The following is a 24,330-nucleotide window of genomic DNA, read 5'->3' on the forward strand; positions in this document are numbered from 1 at the left end:
CGCAGCTTTTTGCAATGTCTAAGGTCTCTTGGTGTTCCTCCAAACACCTCACACACCCGCCAGCTGCCATCAACTCCTTGGCTGAGGCAGGCTCTGGTGTGAATGTGAGCCCCATTCCTTTGGTCTAAGGGGAGGACAGTGGCTCCCCTCCACAGAACACGTATCTCTGTGAGCACACAGATGAGGCCAGTGCTTGCTAGGCAAACGAGACTAATAAATGTCGGGGCAGCAGGAGGTGAGTGCAATCAACTGTGAGAGCCTGAGTTATAGCGGTAACCTGCTGAATTCCTGGGTCACAAAGTAATTTACAGAACAACCCCAATGTCATTCAATAATTACACCGACAGCCCGGACCCCGGGGGGCGCAGCCTCCTGCCGCGGGTGTTATTAATACCATCAACAAGCAGCAGGATGTTGGTGTGAAGAAAAGAACCACAACACAAGCGTGTGAACCTAAGGGATAAATGGAAAGTGGTATTAGTAGGATATTGTACCAGACTCTAAAAACTGATCTATCTTGTCCTAGCGAGTCATTCAGCCAAATATGAATGTGTCCCCTGTGGCAGTGGAAATGGCTGATGGCAGTTTGCAGCAGAAGGGGAGGACGGTCGGTGTGTCAGTGCTGCTCATTTCTATTGCCCAGCCTCTGCGATAGTCCCCATGGAGACTGAACGGGAGCAGGGGGGAGGAGGTGGTTTCCAAGCGCCCCAGAATAATTTAAATTAATATCCAGTGAACAATGTAAACCTTCCCTTTGACGTGGCGTGGGAATAGGCAGTCACAGCGCTCGGACTGGGTCAGCCGAAAGGGAAGGTAATGCCGCAGCCCGGGATTTGATCAGCAGAGTAAGCCAGGGGCTCGACCTCTGCTACCTCAGTTCCTCCCTTCCCTTCCAACCCCCAGTCGTCCAGATCACTGAGAAATGGCAGCAAAAATACTTTTTGGTGAATGGAGAATTTCTGGATAGAAAGGATGTAGAGGAAACCTGCCAGAAGGCAGCACCTTCTGCAATGTGTGTGGACCTTGGCATGTGGGTGCCAGGAGATGCGAGTGCCAGCTGGCTGGCATTGGCACAGCTGCACTTTTAAATCATTTCACAACACCACTTTGAGTTTTCTGAACCTTCCTGTCCCACTTGAAGTTCCGTGTGCTCTAAAGGTGACTGCAAATGCACAGTAAGGAATTACATGGGCAAAGCCTGAAGGGAATCAAGCCTGAAGTAACCTTAAGTTGTTTCCCAGCTGGGAAATGACAGCAGAGGGCTGCTTGCTCCTGTGCTTTGATCTGGTACACATGGCTAATAAACACCCAAGCAGAGCCCTCCTGGTTCTGATCATTCCTCATGCAGAGGAGCACACAGTTCATTTAAACATGAGGGCAAGTGATTCTCCAGGGCTTTTAGAGGATCAGGGCTGTTCCTGGCAGTTCTGTCAGGGATAAATAGCACATGTTGGCCCATAGCAGAAGATCCTTAGCCCCAGGGCTCTTCCATAACACGGTGGTGGAGCTGGGCTGTTACCTCAGGCACTCCCTGAGGTGGTAAGCCCATGTCCTTGCTGATCCGCCCACCACACCACTGACTGGGAAGTGACCATCATGCCTGAGTTGCCCTGCTCTGCACAGAGCCCTCCTGGAGCATCTGTGGCCACAGGTCAGGCTGTTACAGGAGCAGTAACATCAACACTTTGACTTGGGATATGAGATGAACTCAGTGGTCCTTTTTGCCACTTAAAAGTGCAAAATGAGTAACTCTCCACAAAATTGTGCAGCAAACAGAAGCTGGCCATGTGGAGCTGCCCAGTGGTAGGCAGTACCCTGGACTGGTGCACTGGTGGATAGGTTCATCCTCCACTGGGTACACCTGGCATGAGGAGTGAACATGGCCAATGCACTGCTCTTTCATAGGTTGGATAGAATCCACATGTCTGTGTAACTAAATCAGAATTAAGCAGAGGTCCAGCAGCTGATAAATGTTCATCTGTCAAGGAGTAGTGCCCAGGAACCTGCAAAACCATGAGACTGGAGAGAAGCCCAGCAGGCAGGCATTTTATGACTTGGGCAGTACAGGGAGGGACAGACCTATAACTGTGCGGATGCCTCATTCCTAGAAACGTTCAGGGTTGTGTTGGGTGGGGCTTAGAGCATTCTAGAGAAAGATACCCCTATCCATGGCAAGGGGAATGGACTAAATGGTCTTTAAATGTCCCTTCCAACCCAACTAATTTGATCTAAGGAAACGAGCTGTCTGGGAACCAGGGGGAAATAAGATAGATGAGTGTGTCTTACACCCATGGTGAGCAGTCACAGCCTGAGCTTTAAGGAAGCAGCTCAGCCACACAAATTGTTCCACTGACCACAAATTACTTATTTCTGTGATCGTCTTCAATATTTGACCAGTGCTCTTTTCCAGTTTTCAGTTCTGCTTTGCTTTTGTGCTGCCACTGCCCATCAGGCAGAAAGAAGGTCCACAGAGCATTACAGGCATTGATGGCAGGAGGTTTGGGGGCATTCTGATACTAGTTGTAGACTCTTGGGCCCTTCCTTTTTTTTCACAGTTTAGCAATAAATTGCTGGTGACCTCCCCCCCCTCTAACCTCTCTCCTTGACTTCTCCTACACAGCACTGCCAGAAGGGACTGCAACTTTGTGCCTGTGCTGCTTCTCTTGATGAGACCCAGGAAAAAGGGTGAGATATGTTATTGTGATGTTATCACTGTTACTGCCTAAGAACGGGATTACCAAAATACTTCTATTTCCTCTATTTCCCCTTCTGTGCTCATGCACGGATGTTGCTACTGATATTCCCTGAACTCCCCTGAAAAATAAAGACTGTTTTATCTCTATTCCCCAAGTGCCCAATACAAATGCAAATCAGCTCTGGGCCATTGGTTTGTTGTTTTTTGGGGGTTTTTTCCTGCCTGGCCAGCATTGCTTGGCAGGTCTTTTCTCACTTGTTTCTTTTCCTCCCTTTCCTTGAGCTGGTGTGTCCGAAGTGCGGTCCCCAGGAGGGTCAGAGACCTGCTCCATTCCCACACCTCTGCCCTCCTCTTCCTGCTCCTCTTGTTGCCCAGCTTGTGTCTTTATTAACCCTTTGTGCAGAAAGATCTGAAGGGCTAAAAATAAACCAGAATTAACTCAAATTCCCTAAAATAATGGTCAGATAGGCCACACAGGTTCCAGATGAGAACATTTGAGCCATTATATTCTGCTTTGTTGCTGCTCCACACAGTTCCTCTCTTGGACAAAACTGAGTAGAAAATCACAGCTCTGGGGACCCAAGACCAGAGGGAGAAAGGACTCTGAACTTTCCCATCACTTTAAATAAGTCAATGATTTTTAGATAATAAACTACCTAAACGAGTGACAGCTATATCCCACAAGTGGGATTTGAAAAAATGGAGATTTAATCTAGCGAGGCTGGTGAGAGTAACCACTGCTCTAAACCCTTAGGCCAAAGCAGGTGCCTACTCAGAAAATTAATTAAAAAAGGACAAATAGGCTGCCAGGTTAAAGCCATGCCTGCCCTTTCTTCTTCTGCAGTTGGCACATTTCATTATGTGCCCAAATTTCAGTCTGATGCCAACTCCGTGCCCTCAGTGTCTCTTGTCTATTTTAAAATAAAGTACTTTAAATTGTATTTAAAGCTACAGCTGAACATATTTACAGGTTATGTTTGATATGTACAGGATTACTACAGGGAGAAGTTCAAAATGAGATGCCAGCATCAAAATTCAGCTCTAACAATCCAGCCAAAGGCAGCCTGCAGGTCCTGTGATCCTGAGCTGAGCATCACTGCCAGGGACAGCCATGGACTTGGTCAGGATCCTCACCTTCCTCCCATGGGTTTCAGATCAACCAAGCACTTAAATACACACTTGGCTAGTGGTACATGAGCAGCTCCTGCAAGAACAAAAATGTTCTTGCAATGGGCCTAGCATTTGGGACACCCTTAAACTGCAGCAAAGGGCTGGTGAAGCCCAGGTGGAGCTGAGGGATGCGGCTTCCTTCCCCCCTTGGGTCCACAAAGGGGCTCAAGATCCCACAAATCTGCTGAGCCTGTGGGCCTGGCTTCATGTTGTGGTGTTGGGGCCCACAGAGACCAGGAGTTGTCTGCTGGGGGTGAATGAATTTGTGTGGGAAACCTGTGGGACCCAATAAGACTCTCTGCATCCCTTTGTTGCTGCTATTTCCCAGGTGCTGATACCCAGCAGTTTGTTCTGCCCTCAACACTGCAGCTGAACTTGTTCCTAAAAAAAAAAAACAAACTCAGAGGGAAAAAAAATAATTTGTGTGGGTTTCCTTCTTCCCTTTTCATCATCCTTCCTGCTGCTATTCATTTAGCATGAAACAACCCTCCAAATCAATCCGGAAGAGATCATTTGCAACTGTTGCTGTTTTCCCATTGCTAATTGCTGGTTTGAAATCCCATTCGAATCGCCCTGAATACACAGTCCAGTGTTCCTAAGCTAAGTGCCCACCAGGTATTTTTCCCAATGGGCTTTTATTTCCTTGCAAAAAGCCCCACAAACAACCAGTCCTGGATCACTGGTTGGATTTAATTGGACAATAGCATCTCCATAGTACATCTTGTTTCCGAAGCAGAGCAGTGTTTTGGCAGGAACCGACCTCTGCTGAGTTTCACAGGCCTGGCGGCATGTTTTGGTACTGGCAGAGCCAGAAATGAAGCAGTTAATTGCCCTACTGGGAAGGAGGAAATTTCTTGTAAAAATCCAGAATCTGGTTGAACAATGTGGCCTTTTATTTTTCAGCCTTGGAATCAAGCCTGGCTGCCCTTGTAAACAAAGAAAGGAAAGAATCACTGAACCAACCCAACACATAAAAACTGACCACGTCTGTCTTTGAAGTTCCCTTTATGTTGTTTGGAAAACTTGGGATTATAGAGTTTTTCTCTTTTTTTTTTTTTTTTTCCTTTTTTTTTTTTCCCCTAGAAAGAGAGGGATGGAAGTTAAGGGAAACTTTTTCTTAAACAGAGCAGAAGTCATTAATTAAGTATCCCATTCATCCCCGAGGCACCGGCTCATCAATCAGATTTCTTATTAGCATTCTGATGACCCGCCTGACCCCCTGTCTCTGCACTGTCTGCATGACGACACCGAGCAGCAGACCACACACCGAACGGGGGAGGATTATTCGACACTTTTCCTTGCTCCGGGGGCGGGGGGCGCTGGGACGGAGCTGGGAAGAGGATGGATGACGGACGTTGTTGCTTTGGGTTGAGGCGAGTCAATAAGTGGCTCCTAGAGAAGCAGCCCTGGGAGCCTTGAGGGTGACTCCAGAGGTGTCTCTGCGTGCACAGGGCTGCTGTGGGGCTGGGACCTATGGCTCGGTGCTGTCACAGGGGGTCTCTGCTCCCGCCGTGGTCACAGGGGACTTAAATCCAGAGGGAAGAACAGGATTTTAGTACAGTGACTGCTGTGCTCTTACTCTCGGCTAAGCCCTGTCAGGAAAAGATTGGGTCCTGAAAATGTGCTGGTGGCTTCAGGCTCCATAAGTAGGCTGTGTCCTCAAGGCGGGTAAGGGTCCCACATTACCAGTCCTCCAGCCTTTCTCCTTCCAGGTCATCCTAATTACAAGCACTTAGCTGATTAAATCTTTACACAACTGCTTTTGGGCAAGGTTTAATGTTAAAAAAAAAAAAAAGAGGACAGTGACAGCAGCAAGTTGTGAGGTGTGCACACCTTGAGAGAAAATGCAACTGCAGCAGCCCCTTGCTTAGAACGGGATTTACACGTGCACACACATGCTCAGGGCATGCAGCCCAGGGTAGAAGGAATGTTGATTTAAATTATATGTAAGAAAGAAGTTCTTTATAATGAGGGTATAGAGACACAGGTTCCCCAGAGAGGAGGTTGGTGCCTCATCCTTGTAAACATTCAAGGCCGGTCTGGATGGGCTCTGACCAACCTGGTCCAGTTGAAGGTGTCCCTGCTCCTTGCAGGGTGGTTGGGCCAGGTGGCCTTAATGGTCTGTTCCAACCCAAAGTATTCCATGTTTCTTTGATTCCACGATGGCCCTGACCAGGGAAGGCCATGGCCAGTGGAGGAAGGCAGCAGTGGCAGTGTGAATGATGTGCCCATGTGCCTGCCACAGGAATAGAACCAGGAATATGGCACTATGCTTAGGGCAACTTGTTACCAAGTTGAGATTTCTAAATGAGATTTGTTTTGCCAAGTGTTCTTAAAACATTTTGATTATTTCTTTTTAAGCTGAGCATGTTGTTTTCCTATTTCTTCATTCTTTTCTATTTTTCTTTCTCTTTTTCAAAAGGAAAAGTACAGTAATGTGTGTGGTGGATGGACAAAAGGAAAACTTGAAAATGGGAATAAAATTCCAAAGTTTCTAAAGTATAGTTGGCTTGAACCTGACCAAGTGTCACATATTCTCCTTTAAGTCTCACAACCCTGGAGAGTTACCACCACAGACCTTCTCTGGCCTTAGGCAATGAGTCATGCTAAAACTGGTAAGGATTAGACACCTTTAGGAGTCTGAGCTTCAAGATTTAGCCTAACAAGAAATGTCCCTTTGGGTAGCAAACTGCATCTTCTCTCCAGCTAAAACTCCAGTGTATGAAACATCCTTGTCTTTGGGGCTCATCCTCAAGGCAGAGGGTTCCTGTGACAACTAAAGGGAACACGAAGGTCCTTCCTGGAGATGCAAAGATGTACATCAGTCTTTGCTGATGGAGGAGGAAATGGAGAGGACGGAAGTGAAAGTGGGCAGCAGTTCCATTTGTCATGTTAAATACCAAAGCAGCACTGGGAGCCAATACCTGCACCCAGAACCCATGCGGATGTCTTTGGCACCAAGCTACAGGAACTCTTCAGCTTGCTGGCCCAATGGATCCTCAATTATTGGACACCAGTGCAAATCAACTCCTTCTGCACTGTGTTCTGAAATCAGCATTTTGTTGTAGTCTAGCCCCAGCCAGCAGCTCAGCCCCCCACCCCCACAGCAGCCCAGGGAAGAGAATGGGAAGGGTAGAAGTGAGAAATAATGACAGTTTAATAGGTGAAGAAAAAGCTGCACACACAAGTAGAGCAAAATAAGCAATTCATTCCCCACTTCCTACGGGCAGGCAATTGTTCAGCCATCCCCAGAGGAAAGCAAGTAATGGTGACTTGGAAATGTTTTCTTAAACATGTCTGAACATCCCAGGCAGCCTCTGTGGCCCCAAGTGCTCAATTTTGAATAATATTATAGAGGTATAACCATCTCCTCTTTGGCAAGTAACGTGGACCAGGGCCTGCAGGATCAGCTGGAGCAAGGATAAGGGCAAGATATCAGACTATCAGTCAAAGTAGCTGGAAACTGGTTCCCTGGACTACCAACACAGACATATCTTTTATGTGCTCAGAAAGGGATCTGTGTATCCCAGACACTTTTTAAAAGGCCATATTTTTTCTTGGTGATGGGAAGAGTGCCTTGACAGACAGCTCTTAATGATGGTGCCTGACCCAGAGCATCCTCCCAAAGCTGCTTCTGGTCCCAGAGCCCTAAAGACTGATATACCCTGTTGGGTTATTGCTGGACCTCTCTACACAGCCCTTCATGTCATGGAGCAAACCATGGATGGTGGGCATCAGCCTGTGAGGCTCATCTCCACACTTCCATCAAGCTGATTACTGCTGTGTATTCTGCAGCCAGGACACACAGAAAGGAATTAAACCCATACTTCCTGAAATATTAAGGGGGTAGTTTAGATATCGACAATGAAATCCAGTTTTCATGGCACTTGTTAACCTAAGCAGTGCTTGATCTAGTTCCTCCCTGAAGTATCCGGTGGAGAGAGACTTCTGTGTGGAAGATCAAAGAATGCACAGAATTGTGAGGAAGAAGGCTCAAACCCCCTCCAGTCTCTGTTTGGTGCAGCAAACAAGGAGGTGAGTTCAGCTGGGTGCTGATTTAGTGGCTGCTGTTCTGGTGCTGGACCATCTCACACAGCAGTCAGATATTGTTTGCAAAGATGGCGTAAATTAAATTCCATGGAAAAAATTGAACTGGATCTCTGGTGCCAGCAGCTCCTCTTATCATTTTATAGCCTGTTCACTTTCCCTCGCAGATAATCACCATGACTTACACTTATCTGACACAGCCAATTTTGCCACCAAAATCTGTTTTCTGACCTTAGCTGACTATTCACAGACATGACAGCTCCTCCTGCAATAGCACAAATGCTAACAAAGCTCTCCTAGAAAATAGATGGGTTTTGTGGACAATAAAAAAAAATCAAAATAAGATGTAATGAGTGCCCCAGAGAGCTGGATGAAAGGGCTGAGTGCCTGTTATTTCTGTCTTAGTGGTAGTTTCCTTCATCAGATTTGTTTATTCTGCTGTTGTTTGTTGTATCTTCAGATAGAAGGAGATACTGTGCAGTTAAATGGCCATGCTACAGAAAGAGCTGCCTGCCATACTCTTCATGACGACTTGACTTCTGAGCTTCCTTCCTCTGTGATTTTCTGTGTTTCCAAGAGGTCTGTAAGGTAGAAAAAGCTGGTACAAGCAGTGAAGGGCCCTGGGTATTCAATCAAGATTCGGGTGAACCTGTCAAGATTGAAAAAGGACAAGTTTAGCAACAATTTGGGCTGTTCACCATGGGGCTCTATGTGATGCTGGTTACAGACAGTGGTGGGAGCTGGGGCTGAGACAGGGACAAAGGAAGGACAATGACAGAGGTGCACAGGTCTGCCTGTGGCTCATTAGCAGATTTCTAATCTGATAAGATTCTGCTGTCCTGACCAATTCCCTCTGAAACTGACCCAAGTTTCCATATATCTCCACTCAAGTCATGTGCATTATTAACCCCCAGTTTGTCCTCTGGGACAAAGACTGGGCAGGATCTCAAGGAATCCTTATTGGGTAGATATGGGAACATTTTCTCCACAATGATTTTCTAAGCACCTGATAGTTAAGTTGTCTTTCTCAAGAACGAAATTCCTCATGTGAATCTGCCCACCCATTTCAAAATTCTGTAAACAGTCCTTCTGCCCTCTTTCTTCTTCTGATTCTTCCTCCATGAAGCCTATACTATCCCATGAACCAAAACCATGCTTCTAAGGAAAACCACCTTTAAATAGTGCATCTAGGCCATGTGTTAACTCTGCAGTTAACACATGAAGATAAGAGATAAAGTCTCCAGACTGCAGAGAAGGCTCAAAGATGTTATCTTGCACTAAAAATATCACCAGCTGTACTCCAAACAGGTATAAATAACTTCCTCTGGGCAAAATTGATTGCATAGTGTTTGTATTTCCATACCTTCGTGTCTGGCTGTTTGTGAGGGTAACAGGCTCAGAAGTGGCATGAGTCACTGGCAAAAGTGCCCACCCTGTCTGTGTCTGAGGGTGCAGTCTGAATCCTCTCATCCCTCAGGGATTTCCAGTGGATTCTATTCTTCCTCATTGTGATGCCACTGAATTTTGTCTATATTGGTGGGTCCCTCCATCCAAGCTGAATGATGTTCCATATTCCCTTTAATATCCTTCTTAAAAACCCCTTTGATAGGCCCTCAAGAAAGAATTAAAGGTTGTTTGGAATATAATGCTTTTCCTCACTTTCCTTTTCCTGAGCATCCAGTCATATGAACAAGGCTTACTGCATCTGGCAATTATTTGTTGTAGTGTCTGTACATTCTTGGCATGAGGCTAATTGCAGATCTTTTGATACATTAGTAGATTTTCTAAGCCTAAAAATGGGAATAGGAGGGATTAGATGACCTAAGAGATTTTGGAGAGAGAGGTGCTCTGTGTTTTTTCCCTTTCCAACTTTGGTCCCAGTCCAGTTTAAACCTGCAATGAACAAAAGCAGTTAGTGGGTGAGAGTCTCCCCCTCAAAAAGGAGCGTGGTGACCTCTGAATTTCTAAAAACCATTTTCAGGACATTTTGGGCAACTGCCTGCACTGGTTTGACACTCGTAGTTCCAATGGATGTTGGGAAAGGTTGGCAGGTATCCTGAGTTCATCAGATCTGGCTGAGATTAGTTTGATCAGGTCAATAATGGGGCCCTTTTCAAGGTCAGCAGGAAAACAAGGTCAGCAGCATCACTGAAACAGGGCAGGGAAGTTACTCTGGAGCTGCCTGCTTCTCCCCATGAGAATAAGAGATTCTCTTATGGAGAATAAGAAACAGAATAAGAGATTAGGGGTGAGATCGGGTTGGGTCCTGTTTGACAACCACCGTCAATGGCTTCTGGGTATTTCTTCTTTGGTTGTCAGTGTCTGTATTTGGCAATCTGGTGGGCAGGGTCTTGTGGTCCTTGTGGAGGCCCTTGCTGAGCTGCATCACGGTTGTGCCCATGGCTGTGCCCACTCAGGCTGCCACAGCCGGGCTTCTCTTGTGGCTCCACACGGAGGGAACGACGAGAGCCCGAAGGAGGGTGGGAAGCGAACAAAGCCTCCATCCTCCAGCTGGGAACCCCTGGGAGAAAGGAAGAGAAGAGGATTTACACAGGGAAAGGGCAAAGCTTGGATCTGGTGATGGAGGCCCCAGCCATGGAGAACGGTGCTGCCAGACCCCACCTCACATGAAGCCCCCAGCACTGGGCCCTGGCGGTCCGGACATGCCAGGCAGGAGCAGCACGTTCCCACCGCCGGGCGCGCCGCGATATGACGGCGTGCCAAAGGATCTTTAGGAGCTGAAGGGGGGAAATATCCTGGCATAGAATTTAAAATGTGCTCTAACCTTTTCTGCAAACTGAAAGCAAGAAAAATGCTCATAAAACTAGTCTTTGTGCACAGAAAGAAGTCCGTTTTTATACTGTTGCTAAGTTCCTTATTGTTTTCTGGCTGTTTTTTGTGTTTCTGTGGCAGCCTTTTCTGTGGGCCTCTTTCAGTGACTTAGCTATATTGGCCTGCAGATAATTAGATCAGTGCTATCATTTTCACTGTCCTTTTTCCTCTGCAGCTATTTGCATGATAATGGCAGTTTGTGCGACTCTCTCCCTCCGTCTCCCTCTCTCTTTTAACCAGACACCATTTCTAAACATGAAATAATTCAGGGAACAATCTGTGAGTGGCTGTGTTAAGAAAAGACTGAAAACATCTGGTTAAGAAAACATTCATGGTAACCAAGAATCCAACATTTATGTCAGCTATAGCTTTAAAAAAGAGGTCTTTACTTAACAGCATTTTTAGTCTATATACAGTATTGGCTCCATGCAAAGCTCCTAAGCACAGTATACTCCCACTCTGGGTATATATGTCTTTATAATATGTTTATCTAGACAATTTAGAGGCAAATAAAGTATTAGAATCTAAACTCCTAAAGAAACCTATGATGACAGGTACCATTTAAAAGGCAGCTGTGCCCCACAAACTGGCTCTGAACCCCTCTTGCTGTGAACAAAGTCTTTCGTTCCACAAAATATGCCCAGATCTAAGCAGGAGAGCAAACCCATTGAAACCCAGAGCTTGGCCTGGGTGACTGACACTGGTGCTGTGGTGATTTAGGGTCTGGGGCTTCCCGTGGGAGAATGTATTGCGGCCAATGGTGGGCCAAGGAAGTCCCTTGTGCAGGAGCAGAGTTTCCTGCCATGCCCAGGTCCTGCTGACCAGCGGCCATCTCAGCCTCCAGGCTGTGCTGCACCACTGGGAAGATTATTTTTGCTGTAAGAAAGGGGTCTCGGGACCAATTCCTGCTCCTGATAAGATTAAACTCTCTGCAGATATACCTCAGCAAGGGAGAAAAAAAAAAAAAAAAAAAAAAAAAAAAAAAAAAAAAAAAAAAAAAAAAAAAAAAAAAAAAAAAAAAAAAAAAAAGTGAAAAGAAAACAGAGAGTTAAAAAAATTGGTCCTGGTATCTGAAGACCATGAAATTAATTTGGGATTTTGATTTCCCTGCAGCAGCTCAGACACGGAATATCAGCTGTCCTGATAATTTTTCACATGGATCTTCATGTCACCCTGGCAAAAACGTATTCCTGGTCTGCCTCCAGATCTTGGAGGGCCCCTCAGAGCAGCGCAGTGCTGCAGTGGATGGGTGGCAAGATTGAGAATAGAAAATCATATTTGCCTGCTGAGTTAAGCTTATTAAAGATGATTTGAAATTTCCCAATAGGCAATTTTTGATTGGCAAAACTGGACACAGTTTTGATAGCTTTCTAAGTTAAAAATAAAGCAATTAAAATTTCCACAATTGTTTTTCTTTTTATGAGATAAAGGTTCTTGTAAAGAAATGGGGTTTAACCAGTTTTCATTTATTTTAATTAATTAACTAATTATTTTTATTTAAATACTGGAACATGTTGCTGAACAGTATTTTTACAGGTAACTTGTGCTGCAAATATAACAATTGTAACACCCCAGAAAAAAAAATCCCTGTGGGTAAATATCTGTGAGGATTGGGCTCTGTTGTTGTCTGCCATGGGGTCACACAAAATCACAGAATGGTTTGGGTTGGAAGGGACCTTGAAGGTCTAATTCCAAACCCCTACCATGGGCAGGGACACCTTCCACTAGACTAGACTGCTCAGAGCCACACAGAGCCTGGTTTTGAACACTTCTAGGGCTGAGACATCTACAGCCTCTCTTTCTTTCTTATATCTAACCTAAACCTATCTTCTTTCAGTTTAAAGCCATTCCCTCTTGTGTTGTCGCTCCATGCACTTGTGAAAAGTCCCTCTCCATCTCTCGAGTTGCCTCTTTAGGTATTGGAAGGTGCTTTAAGGTTTCCCCAGAGTCTTCTCCTCTCCAGGCTGATCCATCAGCTGAGCTGCACCAGGTTTGTTTGAGAGACATTAGGGAGTAGGAAAAGTTATGATAACACTGCTGTGGTCAGAGGTACCTGAAAATCACCTTCAAGTCAGAGAGAAGTCACCTCCAAGTCAGCATGGCTGAAGCATCATTTGAGAGCTGCCCAGAGTGGCAGAGCATGCTCATCCCAGGCCACAGCAGAGCTGCAAGGACAAGCAAAGTTCAGCTCATAGCTTCACAAGCAAAGAGGCCACAAATCATATGAAGATTTTGGGGTTTCCTGGCTCAAGAAAATTGACTATTCACAAACAGAGGGCAGAGACAGGGAGTGGCCTACCAGAGTCATGAGAATTGCTGATGCCCACCAGTCCTGAACATTAGATCCATCAACCAGAGTTACCGATCTCTTAATGAAATTCAGTGGAAATGGCTTCACTGGGAATTGGACCAGGTCCTTATTTCAGAGCATAAATAGTGAAAGAGGAGGCTTCTTTCTGAAGCACTGTTGCCAAGCTGTGTGTGACCATGATCACACCCCAGACAGTGCCTGGCCCTCCTGTGCTCCCTCTGTGCTGTGGACAGTGCACGGCCAGACCTCTGAGGGACACCAAACACCTTTGGCATCAGTGGCCATTCTGAGATACAGGGAGGCTCTTTCTTAGCATTTTTAAATCCTCACTATTTGCATCAGGTGAGGTTTGTGGAGCTCTTGTCCTCCCCAAAGCCACGCAGCCCCTTCTCAAAGCCATGTAGCACCTCCTCAAAGCCTGCCAGGGACCAGAGATCTAACAAGCTGGTTCCTGCCAAGCAGAAAAAAAAAAAAAATTCAGAGGGAAGATAGTTTGCAGCAAACAAGACAGTGCTTGACATTACTTGCTGTCTGATAGCATTTCACATTTCTTCCATACTACAGAAAGAAATAAAGGAATTCGGCCCTAACCCCCACACATTTTCCTTCAGAAATGTCTCTGAGTGAAGATAAACCCCTGAAAATTCAAGGAATACACACGAACTGAGGAAAAGATATCTCAGTAGTATGAAAAGTGGGGGTTTTTTTCTATTATTTTAAATGAATTTGTATATGTTTCTTCATTGTATATTTCTACCAGTAGCCAAGTGCTGGATTATAAATAGGACTTAATGAAACAAGATTACTGTTTCAACACCCAAAACTCTTTCCTGCAGATGCATGCAAGTGGTGTTTTTTGCACAGCTCTTGCAGTGGTGAGTCACCAGCACAAGAGGTGGCTTATCAGCCTACAAAATGCACTATTTTTTGACAGACAAGTTCATGAGTTTGCAATTCTTGTGGGATTTTGAGCTATTCCGGGTAACTTATAATCAAACTTTAAATAACAATGGACTTTATGGACAATTTAGGTGGAAGACTGACATATTTCAGCTAATTTCAGCATTCTTCCTGAATGCTCCATGTTTTCAGAGTAGAAAGAAATACAAAGCCCACTGAAGGTCGCTTCAGTGAAGAGCTGAAAGCCTGCTGCTATCAGCTTATACACTATATACAAGATTTGAACAAAAATAACAATAGTATGAAGAAGATGAGGGTTTCTCCAGTCAGGAAGTTTACATAAGGAAAAATAGCTACAATGTAAAAACAACAGTAAGGTTTTTAAGCTGGTGCTGATGTTCCTTTTCAGATGAGCTGCCCCAGGAATTAGATTAGGAGATGGTCCCTTCCCAATTGCATGCTTCTTCTGATCTTCTTGTCTGTAAGCTTCCAGTCTACCTTCACATATAGATAGATTCTTTTCACAACATTTCATGTATAAAGTACAGAACACAGGTGAGGAACAGAATTTAAAACTGTCCAGATGAAGGAGAGTGAGACGGCTGTGATGGAAGAGCTGATTCACTGCTCCAGGTTTACACTGGAGTAACCTCACTGAAATAAGGAATTTCACTCCTCCAAAACCAAGAGTTGGGTCAGGCTCAGCTGAATGATGGACTTTTGTATTCATTCAGAAGATTAAATGGAGTCTCCCATGCGAGCCTGTTTTTCAGCTGAGTACTGCACACCTCACATGGGGAAAACAACCACAGTTGTAAGAGCAACATGATGACAGAACTGGACACTAAAGGACTGCCAGTATTTTCTGAAATTCTGCAGTGCTATGCAGTCCAAACTGGAAATAAAGTATCTCCCTAATGACTTTATGGACTCAGCCCCAGTGGAAGCTTTGCCTATATAAAGTCAATGGGATGAGTGATCTACATACAAATATTAAATTTATGTTAAGAGGACTGAATCTGGCTTGAGTGGAATATGCCTTTTATCTCTCCTGATTTTATTGAGTATTTTATTGCAATTCTTCCTTTTTTAGTGGGAAAGCAAACCAGTGTGTTTTAAAATTGTTCCCACTGTTGTGAGTATAAACTTCCTGAAGATTTTAGCCTGTTTGCAAGAGATTGAGTAAAATAAAGAATTTTTTTTTTTTTAGGTCAACATTTTCTTCTGGCAGACTGAGCCTGAAGTGCACTTTATTTCCCTTTAATTTAACAGCTCCAGCAGCTTTTCCAGTTAAATCGACTGTTCATTATTGAGCCCATTTATGAAGGGCTGTGCAGTGCAGTTTAATGAATCCCTGGCACAAAGCTCCCTTTCAGTGTAGGGAAAGAATAGCAGCCTATTTAGGTCCTGTAGGGCTGTATGTCAAAGGCTGCCTATAATACTTGTCAGGGAAGGGCAGAAATTCCCACTGATATAAGAATGTGCAAGAAATCAACTTTCACAACCAACTCGCCGATTAAGACGCGATCAGGAAATGAGTCTGTAGGTTGGGAGCAGTGACACCTGTTTGGGCAGCCAGATTTTCCCATAACTTGAGAACCATATGGGCCATACAACCAGGAAGGGAAAGACAAAAGCCCTCCCTCCCCTGCCACAGAGATTTTCTTACTTTCACGCTGCCTTCCTGATGCCATGAAGAAAGGAAAATGGGTGTTGTGAATCGTGAGAGCTGGGCTCAGTGCTGGATTTGGTTTGCCTTCCCTAGGAGAAGGTTGTGCTGGTGATCATAAAATCATGGAACAGTTTGGGTTGGAAGGGGCTGTAAAGATCACCTGGTTCCAACCTCCTTGCAGTGAGCAGGGACGTCTTTAACGAGACCACCTTGCTCAAAGCCTCATCCAACCTGGCCTTGAATGCTTCCAGGGATGGGGAATCAACCACCTCTCTGGGCAACTTGTGCCAGTGTTTCACAGCTCTCATCATAAAACATTTCTTCCTTATATGAGCCTAAATCTATTTCCTCTTAGTGATGAGGCACAGCATGAGAGGTTTCCTTCAGGCTGAATCCTAGTGGGATCCTGCCCCTGCATGGCAGAGGATTTAGCCTGGGATTGGACACTGAGATGGGGGACCCCATGAGCATCAGAAGAGCAGACAGAGCTTCTGCAACTGGCTCCAGTGAGGAGCTGCTCCACAGAAGTGCTGGCACTGTAACATGGCCCTGTACTGTGCAAGGCTTCCTTGCTTGTGGAAACTGCTCTCCTTTCTGTCCAGTTTGGTCTGCAAGAATAACAAATTGCTCTTCTTGTGAAGGGCTTGATCGTGTGGCCATGAGCTCAATCTATGGCCAGAACAACGCATTAGTGATCAGGGCATGCCTCTACTCCCTTTGATTCTCAGGGTGACTGTGCCCTGGTTCTCCAAAAAAGCCAAGCATGATGTCAAGGGCATTACTCTCAGAAGCCTTGGTTCAACCCCCAGAGGTAGTTGAGATGCTGCTCCCTACAACAAGCAAGAAAATGAACAAAAACAGATAAATCTCCGACACAAAAGCAGGCAAAAATTTAGCAGTAGAACCCCTGGAGTCCATTAGCAAGTAAGTACTGAGTGCTCTTCTGTGGGATGAAAGTTGGGTGTGGTGGAAGCAATTCTGCAGCCACTTCACTCACCTCAGTCTGTTGGGGGTAAAGTGGAGAGAAAAGGACATCTGGTCAGAAATTTTGCCTGGAGCTGGGGCTATTTTGCGGGTCTAATTCCCAGCATTAGGCTCTGCTAGTGAGCTGAAGTGGATAGCTGGGCCTGAGAGTCACCACGAGTGGGCCGAGCATGAGCATCTTTAAAGAGCACAGGCAGAAGACAAGCAGGCTCATACAGCTGCTGGAAAAGAGAGATGTTTTGCAGGAATAACCAAACTGCTATTTTCTTTAAAAAAAAAAAAAATCAAGTTTCTTTACAAGTTGTTGACATCATGTGGCTTAGCAAATTTCCCTCCAGGCATTGCCCAACTTGGGGTAATCAGCTCTGCCTGAGAGAACACAGAGAATAAGCATGTTTAATGCAATTATGAAGGCTTTCTAAATCTCCAGATCTGGTTGAGAATATGTAAATTCGGCTGCTTAGCACAACTGAATGCAAACTTTCCTTTGCATGCCTGACAATTGTTTTAATACTCTTCAAGTTTTAGGAGGTAATAAAGTCTCCTGCTAAACCGTAGCTGAGCTCTCAAAGCTGTTTAATTGAATGAATTCAGCCTTACAGAAGAGAAGCTGGGGCTTTCAGCTCTTTTTTTTTTTTATGTGAGCCACCGGATATTTAGCCACTCTGCATATAATACCACCCAGACTCATTAACAAACCCTTTAGACAAGCCACGGAATATTGCTGCTACGATGCTGAAGCAGATACTAATCTGAGGACAACTTTGTTGCCGCTCTGTTTCAATAATTTCGTGTTGCTCAGATAAGAAACAGTCCCAGACTGTCTGCACAGCCCATGAAGGATAGTGACCCCCATTTTCTGGACCCATGTGCACTTCGAAGTGGCCTCACGGGAGATGCAAAACTACCTAGTGGAGCATACAGGGGATGTATACGTTGTTCCTTACATTTCCCCATCAATAAGGGAGCTTGGAGCAGGCTGCAAAGCTTGACAGGGTTTGACAGGGCCTGAGGGTAGCAGCTTGGGCTGCTAATCCCTGTCAGTTGTATTCGAGCTAAGTAGTTTAAATCCACCTTCTATGTAGACATACTCATTCTGACATGGGGAGATACATAAACTTCCCATAGCCCACTGCCTACCAGGTTGTTTTTGTTTCCTTTTTTTTTTTTTTTTTTTTTTTTTTTTTCCTCCAATTAAACAGTTACACTCAGAGCAAGTCCCCAGCTAACAGACTCTGGGAGATTCCAGCTAAGCAAGTTTTGCAAAAGGAGACCTGGTCCAGATGGATTGGCACCAGAGCCAAGGCTGTGCCTGGGACTGTGAGGTTCTGCTTACAGCTGGGACCCTGCTGAGACTTGCTGAGGTGCTGGTGAGAGATCAAGAAAATCAGCATTCTTGTTTTGTAGAGGATATTGTGCCTTCCTTTCCTCTCATGAAATATGTGCTTTCTCCTCTTTTCTTCTTGCAATACTTGCTTTGCATTCAACAAGTGTTTCGAACCACAGTGAGGTGAATTTGGCTGTTTTTTCCATTTTACCACTAATTACAGTCCTAGGAGCCTGTCTCACTTTGCTTCTGCAGTTTTACTTTCTGCTTTTTCCTCCCAGTACAAAACTGCTGCATTTCTAATGAATTGATGCAGGCCATGAAAACCCACTTTTATTTAATTCCAAATCAGATATGGATCTTCACTGAAATTTGAACATACAAAATCACTGAACATAAATCTGGAGCTGGGTTGAGGGTTGTTCTGCATCAATGTAAGAGTTTTCTGAAGGCAAACTGAAATACCTTTTCCCCATAAAAAAGAGAAGATTGTTCCTTCAGGAGCTGTAACCAGTACTTTAAGTAGCTACTTCACTAACTCTTTTACTTTCCATATGGAAGACTTATATTGCTGCGTCACTAAATCCATGCAACACCGTAAGCAAGGTAGTCTAGTGGAAGACATTCCTGCCCACTGTAGGGGAGTTGGATTAGATGATCTTTGAAGTCCTTTCCAATCCCAAACAGTACATGATTCTGTGACTTTAACTCCGTGCACTCCAGTCATTTGAAATCTCTACTGGATCACAGCTCTGGATTTCCTAAGGACTTGACTAGACAGAGCATGTGCTACGTAATGTGCATAGCAATGAGCTTGGGAAAAAGCATCCTTTACAAATCAATTTAAGTGTGTGTATCCTGGCGGCTGTCAGAGCAAGAGCGCGTCCCCGTGCCCTTGCACCCAGAGCCGGGCAAGCGCCGGGCCCGACTCCAGACAGAGGAACACGTTTTCTGCCAGCAGAGCAACTGCAGGAGGGGGGACAAGACTGACGGGGTCTGAAGGATGCTGTGCATCTGCTCTGGGGCGCCTGCGTGTGTTCGGCCAGGGGACGCCCGTGCACCTGTCCCGGGGTGCGCGCGTACGCCTGTCCCGCGGGGCCGCGCATCTGTCCCGGGGCGGGTGTGTGCCAGTCCCGCGGGTGATGCTCGTCCCGCCCCGCGGCTGCCGATGTTCCCGCCCGGGCCGGTGGGTGGGTGGGTGCAGCCAGCCCGGCCCCCGGGCCCCCGGCAGGGAGGCGGGAAGGGCCGGGGCCAGCCCCGCTCTGATCCCTCCTCCTCCTTCCCCGCCCGCCGCCTTTTCCCCGCTGCCGCCGCCGTCGCCCGCCGGGCGCATCCCAGCGGAGTCCGGCGGAACTCGGGGCGGCGGCGTTCGCCGCCGGCCATGGCCGTGCCCGCCGCGCTGCTCAGCCCCCACCACCTCCTCTCCTTCTGCTTCCCCGCCGCCGGCGGGCTCCTGGGCTATGCCGACCTGGAGAAGGGCTACGAGGGCGGCGGCGGCGACGCGGGGGACTTTAGAGAAGCCACCCGGGACCTGCTGAGCTTCATCGACTCGGCTTCCAGCAACATCAAGCTGGCGCTGGACCGGCCGGTGAAGTCCCGGCGGAAGGTGAACCATAGGAAGTACCTGCAGAAGCAGATCAAGCGCTGCACCGGCATCATCGCCGCCGCCGCGCCGCCGCCCGCCGCCTGCCCGCCCGCCGCCTGCCCCGCCCGGCCCCCGCCGCGCCGGGAGCCCGCGCAGGCGGCCGGCAGCAGCCTGCAGAGCAAGAGCCTGGCCGCCCTCTTCGGCTCCCTGCAGCGGGGCCGGGGCGCGGCGGGCGGCGCCGAGGCCAAGGCGGGCGGCGGCGGCGCGGGCGGCGGGGAGAAGGCGGCGGGCGGCCCGCGGAAGGTGCCGCTGCGGGACCGCAACCTGCCGCCCTCCTTCTTCACGGAGCCGGCGCTGCCCGGCCCCGCCGCCCGCGGGCCGCCCGCCAAGGAGCCGGAGAAGGGCGGCGGGGGCGGGGGCGCGGAGGCCGCCGAGTTCTTCGAGCTGCTGTGCCCCGAGTACGGCGCGCTGCTGCCCGAGCACGCCGCCCCGACCGACGCCTTCGGCGGCCGCCTGCCCGCCGAGCTGGGGCCGGAGCACGGGCTGTACGAGCTGCCGCTGCCCGCCGGCCCGCACCCGCTGCTGGGCGGGCTGCTGTACCCCGAGCCGCCCTGGAGCCCGGCCGCGCCCTGCAGCCCGCCCAGGAAGGCGCCGGCCGAGCCCCTGCGCCCGCTCTACGCCGGCGCCGCGGAGCCCGTCCCCGGCAGCGGCGGCGAGGAGCCCGGCGGGCACCTGCCCGCGGGGTTCGCCCCCTTCTTCCCCGAGTGCCCGCTGCCCCCGCCGCAGCCGCCCTACGACTACGGCGGCGGGTACCACCGCGGGGGCTACCCCGGGCTGTAGGGCGGCCGGGGCTCGGCGTCCGCCGGCACGGAGCGGCGGGGAGCGGAGCCCGGAGCCCCCCGCGGGGGCGGGCGGACGCTGGGGCAGCGCGGAGGCCCCGCGGGGTGAGCGCCCCGCACCCGGAATCGCGGCCACGGCCCCCGCAGGATTCACCCTTGTGCACTGCCAGTCTCCTCCTCCTGCGGTTTGGGCGACGCCGCAAATAAAATGTGAAACTTTGGGTTTCTTCAGGTGTTTTTGTAGCGGCCGGTGCCCCCTTTTCATCCTCCCTCCTTAGGGGCCAGGCCTTGGCTGGCTGTAGGCAGACGCGTTGTACCAGGCGACGTGGGGACAGGGGCTGCGCTCCTCAGAGGCCGCGGGGAGCACTCGTCAATGATTTCAGTCTAGATCTAAAGCTCGTGTCAGCACTTGAGGTGCGTTTAACATTTTTCCCAGGCTCACATTTGTCACAAGTGCTGGCAGGTTGTTCAGCTGAGGACACAAAGGCAAGAAAGTGAAGCAAAATTAAAAATGCTGCTACCAAAACTCAGTGTCTTGAAATTTTAACAGCGTCTTGCAGGATCTTGCAAAACGGCAATTTACAGCGATTCGTAAGTTAATTGACGGTTTAAGTTCGGGACAAAAATGTACCGTAGCCACTGCGGCCATGTGATTCCTACAGACTGTTGGATTTCTTCCAGGAATGTGTCAAAGCTCAGAAAGCAATGCGGCTCCGTCTCATTGTGTACAGGAGATTATTTGATAATCATTTAAGTTATGTAAAAGAGTCTATGATAGGTCCTATAAAAATAAAGCTACACAATAGATCCGAGCTGTGTGGTGGTTACTGCTGTTGAGGCGCGGCGTTCAGGGGGCTTTCACCGTGCCTCCATCCTCTGTAATGCTTTCTTGGCAGGAGTTAAGACAGGCAGCGGGTTTTGTCTTTTCTGAATCGTTTGAAATGCTGTCATTTATCCACAGCGACCCGTGCTTGTTTAGCCTTCATTTGTACAGTCTGTTTCTGTAACTCAGTAGAAAAAAAGGGGCGATAATACGATACAAAGTCAAGGGATGAAAATCGTTACAGTTATGAAAACAGATCAAAATAGTCGGAGGTTTCCTATTGAGATGCAAGTTTTCAAAGGCAATCCCGCAGTCTGGCTCCCTGCCAGCCCCAAGTGGATTGTTTGTTTTTTAAACGGGATCCACGTAGGGATCAGCCTGGGGTTTTACCCTCAGTGGTGACAAATCCTTTTACCTTCTGTGTTTTAAACGATAATGTGAAAGGTAAAGCAATTTTTTTTTCCCATTCTTCAACCCAGATTGCAGCATGCTGACCCCAAATCTCTGAGAAGCTCAAAGCGTGGAGATTTTATTTCCAGAATCTTTTGGAAATAAAACAAGATAATTTGTTTTGGTAAACGTTTTAGTTTTACTTCTAAAAGCAGGAGCTGTAACTGCTGCCTCCTCTTTCCTCCCCACAAGCTGCCCAAGGTCTCCACAAGCTGTACAGAAAGGAACCGCCGTGGATGGATGTCCACAACACTCCAGCATCTGATAGCTGAGTGCTGCTGAGGAAATGCACTTTTCAAGAACAATTTTGCAGCAGTTTATTTCACAGTTTCTCGAGAGCTTGTATGAGGATCAATGGGCAGCATTTCCAGCCAAGGTAGCTACAAATTAGGTTAATCCTGCCCTGCTGCTGGTTTTGATGATGGGACAATGTTCTGCTCTGTAAGCTCTGTTCTGCCTCCTTCACTTTGGCAAACCTCCCGGTTTGCATTAGTGAGCTGCACACTGCCAGCTCCCAGCAGAGCTTGCATCTGAGACTACCTGGACAAGCTGGGGGGTTATTTCAAGTGGAGATATATTGTATTATTCTTTTGTTTGTTTAGCTCCTACTTCAAGCATGTGAATTTGCAGCATGTCTTGGCAGCCGCTCAGAGTATTTCATTATAATGATACTGTGCTAATAATCTCAGTGCCCGCTTTCCTCCCTTGAGCTGTGCACCTAAGATCTGTGCTTTCAGCAGGCCAGGCAAATGATGGGGGAGGGGATGATGTAGTGGTCTCTGCTAAGGAACAAACCCACTTTTTTAGGATTTATCTCATAAGCTCAGTGGGCAAAGGGATATTAACTGGGGATCTAATCCTGAAGACTTTATAGCCTATCCTGTCGGCTGTATCACAGGTGTCAGATTTTGCTCAGAAAAAGTAAAAAAGAGGTTTTCAGGAATAGGTTCTGGGATAGACATTGCAAACCTGCATAGTCTGGTTGCCTACAGGCATCACCTTCTTATTTCAAGTAGCCTTGAAGGGACACAAATCTGACCAGCTGGTGGTTTTTGCTCATTTAGTGCCCTGCTGCCTTGTAGATGGTGACCTGTGGTGCTCAGAAGCTGAGCATCAGCCTTCTTGGGTTAGACCTTGTCTAAAACCAGTGGGAGAAGCAGCTCTGTGGGTGCCAGCAGAGCTGGGCTGATTCAAGGCTGGGGTGGCAGCCCATTCCCGGTGCTGCCAGATTGGGAGGGTTGTCTGTGGGCTTGCAAGAACTTTGGATCAGGCTCTGGGAGTCAGGCTGACTGAGCAGCAGCTGCAGAAGTCTCTTCAGCTTTAGCTTCCATCCTGCTGTAGTTCCTTAAGGGGGATGTTTAGATTATAGGAGCTTGTGCTGAAAGAAAGAAAGAAAGAAACAAACAAACCCCCCCTAGAAATCCGTGTTCAAAGTATGGCTAAATTGCTGCTAGAGGATGTATTTTTATTTGAGGAGGACCTCGCATGGGAAGTCTGATAAGCCTGGAAAGGAGTTAACAACAGCTTTTCCCACAACACAGACCAAACAAAGAACTTCTGTGTAACTCCTGAGGAGTGCTGGAGCCCCTCTCCATGCTGTGGAGGCACTGAGGGCACCTGAACAGGCCAGGGGTTGCCATCTAGTGAGGCTGCATCTCTGATCTCCTTTGTGCATGTGTGGGCTCTTTTTGTTGGCTTGTTTTCCCCAGCTTGAATAGTGCAGGCACTGAAAACATCACCTAACAGTCTCACTCAGAAACACCCCTGGGGAATTATTTTCTCCTCTGAAACACTGAAGATCATCATCTTAAGCATCTGCAAGAATAAAAGCTTTTGTAATTGAGCAAGATATTTTGGGGTTTTTTTATGCACTTTTATAAGGAGTCTGTCCCTAAGGACTGAAGCTGATTCTTTTTAGCTTTTCTGTCTTAAAAGAAGTGTGTCCCTTTGAAAGGAAATGAGTTCTGTTTGGTTGGATCGAGGTCAGACTACCAAACTGTTTCATTTTACAAAGCCTGCACTGAGTTCCTCAGATACACTAAACTCTGTTTTACTGCTGATGTATTTTACACATATTGCCTGATGTTACTGGAGACTTCGATGAGAAAGCATACACGTGTTAATAATTTTCATATATAGTCAAAGATGATAAAGGGGGATGACAAGAACCTTTGCTGCTTATTTTAAATTAGGAAATCTTAACCTTTCCTTAGTGGTAATTTACTGACAAATAAGTAAGGGTTCACCACGGATAATTACTACTGTACCTCAGTATTTTGTGACTTAAATGATCTGGGCCTATTCCAAAGCCACTTACAGAAAGCAGAAAATTTTCTTTTTTTAAAAGTGTTTTGAAACAGGCTCATTAACTATTTCATGGCCTGAGCTTGGGCATGTTCTAGTACAGCCTGGCCATTGAGTCATCTTCACTGAGTTTACATAGTTCATCAAAGTGTTAGTGAAAAACATACAGAAGTTTATTGTAAACTCTTTTTGTTTTCTGACTTTCTAAATAAACTGCTTTTGGTAACTGTGGTAACAGTGCAAAAACTGAAGGTAATTCTGCACTGATTGGCAACCCAATCAGGAGGAAAAACGTGGTGGAGCAATTCCACAGAGATGTGCAAGAAATTCAGACGAGACTGTGAGAGTTCAAGCCTACAAGCCTGACTATAAGAAGTGAGAGCTGAGAATG

At 47.2% G+C, this 24,330-nt stretch overlaps 1 protein-coding gene across 1 annotated transcript; it reads left to right on the forward strand.

Annotated features, from left to right (window-relative positions):
• Positions 1–18,941: 18,941 nt before the first annotated feature.
• FAM181B (family with sequence similarity 181 member B) lies at positions 18,942–21,169 on the forward strand. Its single transcript, XM_066339218.1, has one exon. It carries the CDS (start codon positions 18,942–18,944, stop codon positions 20,361–20,363), a length of 1,422 nt encoding a protein of 473 aa, XP_066195315.1. The 3' UTR covers positions 20,364–21,169.
• Positions 21,170–24,330: the final 3,161 nt, after the last annotated feature.

This window comes from Sylvia atricapilla, chromosome 2, assembly GCF_009819655.1.
Source record: "Sylvia atricapilla isolate bSylAtr1 chromosome 2, bSylAtr1.pri, whole genome shotgun sequence".
Taxonomy (NCBI): Eukaryota; Metazoa; Chordata; class Aves; order Passeriformes; family Sylviidae; genus Sylvia; species Sylvia atricapilla.

Bases quoted from the DNA above. Each gene is read 5' to 3' on its own strand.
- FAM181B (XM_066339218.1), top strand. From the start codon at position 18,942: ATGCTGTGCATCTGCTCTGGGGCGCCTGCGTGTGTTCGGCCAGGGGAC.